Below are 7763 nucleotides of genomic sequence, written 5' to 3' on the forward strand. Positions count from 1 at the left end.
TATAAATACACAAATGTGGTAAGCTCTGTGTGTGTTTAACGTGCAGACAGAAGTGACAATTTTTGCTCAGTCTGTCTACAGAAAGCAGTTTATAGATATGACCAAACACAAGTGCACAGCTGCAAACAGCTTCAAAAATGACCAGTTGGGTGAAAAGCTGACCCCTCATTGCACAATGTATTAAATAAAGACATTTTAAAATGTAGCACAGGGGTAGGCAACATTTTTGGCTGGAGCACTGAAAAAACCACAATGTTTACATTGTAAGGTGCCAAAGTGCCTGCATGCCAGAAAAACAAAACCGGGGCAGGAGTACATGGCAGGACACACTACATATTACTATAGTTAATAATCATAAACATTGCTTTGTGTACATTAAATACCAGGTTTTCTAAAAATTTTAAACTTGGTGACAATACATAAAACTTCATATACTAGCTTTGTTCTTGTGTATTCTTTTTTTCTTAAGCATGTTGTGATGAGGGAGAGAAAAAAGAAAGAGAAAAAGAAGGAAAGAGAGAGAAAAAAGGAGAGGAGCGAGAAAAAGAAAAAAGAGGAAAAGAGAGAAAAAGGAAGAAATAGAAAAAAGGAGAGAAAAGAAAAATGAGGAAGAAAAGAAGAAAAAAAAGGAAAAATGAGGGGAGAGAAAAAGAGGAAAAAGAGAAGAGAGGAAAAGAGAAGAGGAAGAAAAAAGATATAAGGAGAGAAGAGAGAAAAGGAGAGAAAAAAGGGGAGAGAGAAAAAAGGGAAAGAGAAAGGAGAAAAAACAGACAGTGAGAAAAAGAGGAGAGAGAAAGAAACAGAAGACAGAAAAAAGGAAAAAGAGGAGGGTGTGTCCTTTGCCACCCACATCTCCCATGGCTATCGGCTGCAGCTCAGGCCCACCGATCCAAGGCAGTGTCCAGCCGAGGGAGGCAGTGACACCCCAGCAGCAACCACCAAGGCCAGGATGCTCAGGCCTCCCCAGTGGTTCTGGAGCAGAGGCAGTCCAGGCCTGGGGCTGGGAGGGAGGGCCCAGCCAGCGCAGGGGCAGTACTGGAGTGCTGAGCATTGGGACTGAGTGCTTGGGGCAGGATCTGGGTAGCATGGCAAGACAGTAGGAGAGGTGCCACGGGTGGGCCGGCCTGGCTAGGCCCTTGTGAAGGCACCAGCAGGAAGAAAGCAGGCACTGGGTGGGAAGTGGGGGTTGTCCTGGGGCTCCACAGACTCAGGCCATGGTGGGTGGACAGGGTACCCAGTGGCACCTGAGGTGGGACCCAGCCTGCCCCGCGTAGCTCTGCAGGGATGGGCTGCAGCTGCCCTGCCCTCAAGGGGACTCAGCCTGGCTGGGGCAGGACACTGGGCTCAGGGGGTCCCAGCTCTGAGTTCAGCCTCCCTGCATGCTGGGCACAGCGTGATAGGGGCAGAGCCACCCGTGGTGCAAGGGCTCAGCTGCAGGAACCCCCCGGGCCCTGGCCCTGCCTGTGGTGGGTAGTTGCTGGGCTCTGGGCTTGTTGGCGGCTCCAAGCCAGCCCAGGTAGCCCGCTGCCCGGCCAGCCACCACCCGTGTGAGCTGGGCCAGGCTGCTTTCACTGACAGGGCTCAGCTTCCTTGTCACTGAGCTACAGCCGCTGAAGAGGGCCCCATCCCTGCACCCTGGGCTGGCCCAGCTGTGTGTCTGCCTTGGGCAGACAGGGAGACAGATGCCTTGTCCCACGTGGGGGGGTGGCACCATGGTGCCAAGCACTGGGCACTTGGGTCAGGGTCTAGGTGGCGCAGGGAGAAGCAGGGAGGTGCTGCAGGTGGGCTGGCCCAGCTGGGTTCTTGGGAAGGTGGCAACCAGAGGAGAGCAGAGGCCATCCAGGAAGTGGGGGCTGCTCCAGGGATTTGCAGGCTCGGGCTGTGTTGGGTGGGCGTGGGCACCCAGCAGCACCCAACGTTGGATCTGGCCTGCAAGGGGATGCCACTTGGCCGGGGCAGGACTCTGGGCTCAGAGAGCTCCCAGCTCTGGGCTTAGCCTCCCCATGTGCCGTGAGTGTGGCAGAGCTGCCCTTGGTGCAAGGGCCCAGCCGTGGAGGCCCCTTGGGTCCCAGCAACAGCTGCCATGGTTGGTGCTCAGGGCTGAGTCATCTGTGACCTTCCAAAGCAGAAGCCATATGTAGCGCCTGCCTGGGTCCCAGTCTTGCCCACCTGTGGCTCCCTTCCAGGGGCCGGGCTGGAAGGTGCAGCCTGGGGACAGGGGGCAGGGTCAGCAGAATGCAGACATCGCCTCTGCCTGTGTTCTCCTGACTCTGCCCCCTGGTGCCTGCTGTGGTGTTGGGACTTGTGGCTGCTCTGGAGTTTTTGGAGCAGCAACTTAAAAAAAAAATTTTTTTAAAACATTTTCCTCTCACAGCTCCTGGCGTATCCAGGAAAATGTCTTTGCATGCCACTAATTGGCATGTGTGCCAGCAGGTGCCTCAGCCAGGGCTGAGTGTGGCTGGCCCAGGCTGCGGGGGTGAGGCCCTCCTCAGGGGCTGCAGCTCAGTGACAGCTGCTTCCTGTGCCCAGACTTAGCTGGGCCAGGCAGTATTACATATAGCTCCTCTCCCTGTAGCTGTGGGTGAGGGGGGAGGAGGGGGAAAGGTCCCCTTCCAGCACCACACAAACCCCCCTCTCCCCATCCCATGGAGGAGCCAGGCAGTACTGCACAGAGCCCCACTCCCTGCCCTGTGCTGGGGCTGAGAGAATGGGGGGCTGCTCCACCCCAGCTGTGTTTTCCTGGTGGGTGGGACGGCTGCAATCCCTGCCTGTAGAACAGGGAAGGAAGAGGGGAATAAACACCCTCCTGGGCACCCTGACAGAGGCTGCTGCCCTACCCTGCCTTCTTGCTGCTCCAGCAGCAGAGGCTGGGGGAATGGCCCCATTAAGGTGAAGGGGGCAGGAAGAGGGTTAATTCCTCCCATGAACAACTCATGCCTCCAGAGGCTGGGGGGGGCACAGTGACTATTTGCAGGTGGCAGCAGCAAGGGTGTGGCTACAGTGACTGGGGACCCCCCCGCAGGCAGCCACATGATGTAGGTAGTGAGGGCGGGCCAAGCCGGCACTGCCTGCACGCAGCTGTGGTGATGTTGGCAGCAAGGGTGGGGTGAGTGAGGACCGTCTGCAGGTGGCTGTGGCAGTGTTGGCAGCAGTGGGGAGAGGGGGCAAGCAGTGACTGCCTGCAGATACCGGCAGCAGTGACAGCCAATCTTGGGGGGGCACATGCCCCTCCACGTTGCCTGATTCTTCCCTCTGTCCCTTGTGCCTCCAGGGACCACAGCTCAGGTCTGCCAGCCCAGGCCAGCTGCCACCTCCGCTGCTTGCCCACAGACAGGCAGACCCTGACTGTAGTGTGGGGGAAGCAGGGGAGGAGGAGGAGGAGGAGGGAAGAATTAACCCACTCCTTGCACACTTTGCCTTAACAGGGCTGAGCCCCCACACCTGCTTGGGCTAGAGAGAAGAGGGGCAGGGCTAGGCCTGCTCTCTGGAGTAAAGAGCACAGCACAGTCCAGGGCTGCAGAGCATGCTGGGATGCTGGAGGACTCTGGTTTAACTTAAACCAGGAAGGGGTCTGGGACAGAAGTTGCATAAATCGGTTAGACCCAAATCAAGTTTGACCCAAGTCTGATACTACATTCAACCAGGTTTATATTAAACCAGTTTTGGCCATTTTGAAACTGGTTTATGTGCACTGAACTTCTGTTCTATTACAGATTTAAACCAGCTTCTAATGACTTAAATTGGTTTATGTGTAACTTCTGTCCCTAACCCAAGAGTCCAAGGTATGGCATTGTAGTCAACCACAATTGTATCTTTGGTTTTATTTCAGCTCTGGTTCCCAGCATTGAGATAAAGCTATGGTCATGATCAGCTATATCTTCTACACTGTTGTCTCAGAGTCCATACACCAAAATGGCATTAGTGATGACACTGATTCTGATGAGTGCTGTTATTATGTCTTATTGAACACTGATATTCTTCCATTGCTAATTTGATCCCAGATGGCACTCAGCCAATTGGTATCTATCTACCTGTTGGTGTTTAGAATGGGATGAATTAGCTAAAAGAATTTGGAAGTATCAGTTTTTGGTATGAAGAACTAGGAATGTTGTTGCTTTTTTTTCAGAGCCAGGTCATTTTTCCTCACATTGTAGAAATGTGATGGTGAACACTTTCAATGAGCTTTATTTAAAATGTTTGGGTCTATAGAAATATACAGTTTGCCCACCTTCTCAATGTCTTCTCTGCTGCATACTCAGCTAAAAGGTTCTGTGAATTTAATTATGGCTTTTTTATTATTTACTTTAGTCCTTCCCTGTATTCTTTTAATGGGATTGGTATTCTGTGCAGCAGGTTCTGAACTGCTGAACTGACTAAATTTACTGAATTGATAATCTATTTCCTGATATAACATGCCTGGAAGACAGCTCTGTCCTTCAAACACAACTTGGTAATCTTTTTTAGCAGCTTTGCCACATGGATGTCACAGAACACAACCTGCTCTGGATACACTTTTGTTTTGTTTGTGTATTATGAATGGTTGGTCCTGGGTTTAGTGTCAGAAGGTTCATGAATTTACTTGTGGGAGTCAATACAGTGGCTTCTGTGCTGCCAGTAACATCTGAAACTTCTGCCTGCTTTTGATATTTTGCTTATAATTTACCTTGTCTTAGTGATATTATGACTGTGCCATCATGTACTTTTAATGTGGCTTTGCTCAGTTGCAGCTTTTATTTTTTGAAGTGTTAAGGACAGCTTCCTGGACTGGCACATTTGCCAATGCCCTACCCTCTACTTGTGTTAGGTTTTCTTGTTGTTTATATTGTGTTTTCTGGGGTTGAACATACAGTGTATTAGCTACTCCTGTCTAATGCCTGAATCTGAAGTGGCTTACTACACTCTGAAAATGGAGTAAGCTACCTGACACAGAGACACGTACAGTGTACATGCCGAGTATCCATATAGGGAGTTACTGTAGACCAGTGACTATTTCCCCATATTTGTCTCCTAACTTACCGTGCATTAATTTCCCCACATAGACATGCCCTGGTGGTAATCTGACCTTCAAAAACATTCATTTTTGCTCTTTCACATGGCATTAATGTCATATACAAGCAAAATCTCATCCTGAGACACTGCATGGTTCCTCAAGTATAGTGCCTTTTTCTTGTCTGTAAATACCAGCATTTTTTCTTGCCATAATTACATCATATGATGCTATTTGGTAGATATTTATCATTGATATGTATTTTTTAGTAAACATAGGTCATCTTTTGCATTTATTTCCTTTGCTTTGTATATTTGATTTTGCACAATTTTTTGTAGATTTTATTCTTTTGCTGTCTGTTACATGTAGTGTTTGATAATTACATGAGTCAGCCATTTTGTACATTCTGGCTATATACTGATGTATTGTTTTTCCAGGGTCTTATTTACAATTGTTGAAAAATGCCTTCTGTATCCAATGTTTTTGTTAATTAAAAATGCTTTCAAGCACTGCAGGAGTTTACCTGGGTACTCCCAGTCTTCTTGGCTACATCCAGCATGCTGATATTTGGCCATTACAAGTCATAGTATGGATGCCCTTATTACATTTTCTTTTTTATCCAGCCCCTTTAGCAATTTCATAGCTTTCCCATTGTGAACTAGAGACAGTTTGTAAATACATCCCCTCATACATCCTGCTGCTTAGGGACAAAATCTAGAATGCTGCCCTGCTTTTTTCTGCAATATCCTTAGTTTCTGACTACATATATCTCTACATACAAGATCTGCTTCTTTTCTGAAAAAAGAGTGCCAAAAGAATGCAATGTTCAGGCTCTGTTCCTTCTTCCATATGAAAGGTGAATTCTCTAGGTTCTCCTGCATTACCTGTTATATAAGTACTCTGTCATATGAGGACATCAGTCTTTGGGAAGCAGTTTAACTGAACCACCTTCTCCTTAAAGCTGATGCAGTCTCATGAAACAATTGCTGCCATTGCCTTGCCCCCTGCAATAGTGTAACATCAGAGTATATGTTAAAGACTAACATGGCCATTTATTAATGCAAAATCCTTAACCCTTTTAGTGAAAAGTGCTATCACTGTGATGATCGCTTCCTTTTGCACCTTGTCCTTGTCTGTTCTGCCACATTAACAATTTAGCTTCTGAAGGGCTGAAGTGTTTTAGTCTAGTGTCAAGATATGGCCTGTGGGTGAGATCCAGGCCACAGAGCTGTATCATCCAGCCTGCAGTACTGCTGATGCATCCAGCACATGCTACACATACTGTGGGGCCAGTCTGAGGGGCATGCTGCATGTGATACCTGTACTGGACAAGCCCTGAATGCTGGACCCAAGGCTGGTCCAGATCAGGCCCATAAACTGACCCCATGTGCCAGATCCAGCATGCATGATTGCTTGAGCATAGGTGCTACATGCAGCTTGCACCCCACACTGGCACCACTTGCTGCATGTACATGTACCACATGCTGGGCCAGGGCAAGCAATACAGTGCGCAGGCCTGGGGCCAGCGTGTGCTACAAGCACCATACGCAGTTTGTCCAGTGTATGTGTTATAAGTGGTGCCTACACAGGACCAGCCCCATGGGTCAGATCTGGCATGTGAAGCCTGTCCTTGGGCCTGGACTCCAGCCCCGCACTCCTCCTCCACCCATTGAGGCCACAGGAATTTGAACCCCGGCCTTAGTCCAATGGAAGCCACTGAGCAAAATACAAGGGTGCTCAGTGGCATGTGATGGCCCGTCCTATAAGGTTAGCATCAACCCCATCCTTGCAGCCCCAGGGAAGCTGTGGGGCTTGTCCTCCCACGAGCTGGCTCTAGCAGAGTTTTGCCCAGGGATGCCAAAGTTGGCCTCTTAAATCTCTCTTGCCCTGGCAATCCCCCCCACCAGGGGCCTGCTTTCCCCACAGTCCAGCTTGGGGCAGCAGTTGGAAGGCCCACCTGGGGGTCCTCACAGTTGGGCGTACGTGTGTACAAACACATGTGCATCGCTTTGCACAGTCCCTCTCCACCCGTGCCAGCCACCCGTGAGTCCCCCTCCCCCCTTACTGCCCCAGTAGCACCTGCCTCACTCTCCTCCCTTCCCCCCGCCCTGCCTGTGGCTGCCAGCCCTTTCCAGGGTAGGGGCGCAGTTTGGCGGCCTTCCTTCAAGTGCTTTTAACCCAGCAGAACCCACCCCGCCTCCGCGAGCCCGGAGCCCGCGGCTCGGCGCCTTAAGTGCGCCCGGCTCCGCCTGTCCGGGGGGGCGGAGCGCTGCCAGCAGGGGGCGCCGGGAGCCGCAGCAGAACGCGGCGGCCGCGCACGCGCACTGAGGCCGCCCCCGCCCCCCTCCTTTCCTCCCGGTGGCGGCGGCTGCGGAGCCGGGACCAGGTCCCTGGCGGCCCCCCAGCGGTAGCGGAGCAGGCAGGGAAGATGGCGACGCTGGGCGGTGAGCCGCAGCCCTTCCCCGCGGCCGGAGCTCTGCACCCGCACCCGCAGCAGCACCACGGCGGCGGCGGGAGCGCGGGCGGGAGCGGGGGCGGTGGCGCGTCCCTGGGCTTCAACCTGCCGCTGAACCGCGGGCTGGAGCGGGCGCTGGAAGAGGCGGCGCACTCCGGCAGCCTCAACCTGAGCTCCAGGAAGCTGAAGGAGTTCCCGCGCAGCGCCGCCGCGCTCAGCCACGACCTCTCGGACACGGTGCGCGCAGGTGAGCCCGGGCGGGGCGGGTGGCGGTTGGGCGCGGTTGGCCACGCCCCTCAACGCGCAGCCCCGCGCCCCTCA

At 52.1% G+C, this 7763-nt stretch overlaps 1 protein-coding gene across 6 annotated transcripts in view; it reads left to right on the forward strand.

Moving 5' to 3' along the window:
* The first annotated feature begins 7318 nt into the window (after positions 1–7318).
* LRCH1 (leucine rich repeats and calponin homology domain containing 1) overlaps positions 7319–7763 on the forward strand; it is a 210910-nt gene continuing 210465 nt past the window's right edge. For 2 of the 6 annotated variants that reach the window (XR_002100016.1, XR_002100017.1), the window contains exon 1: positions 7319–7689. Coding sequence is in view for 2 of the 6 variants with exons in the window: in XM_019529924.1 (XP_019385469.1) it covers positions 7416–7689 (274 nt within the window). In the remaining 4 variants the exon portion in view is untranslated. The remainder of the gene's footprint in view (positions 7690–7763) is intronic. The other 4 variants (XR_002100018.1, XR_002100019.1, XM_019529924.1 and 1 more) reach the window with 3 other exon arrangements.

The sequence above is a fragment of the Crocodylus porosus genome, unplaced genomic scaffold, assembly GCF_001723895.1.
Source record: "Crocodylus porosus isolate Cpor-Errol unplaced genomic scaffold, CroPor_comp1, whole genome shotgun sequence".
Lineage (NCBI taxonomy): Eukaryota > Metazoa > Chordata > Crocodylia > Crocodylidae > Crocodylus > Crocodylus porosus.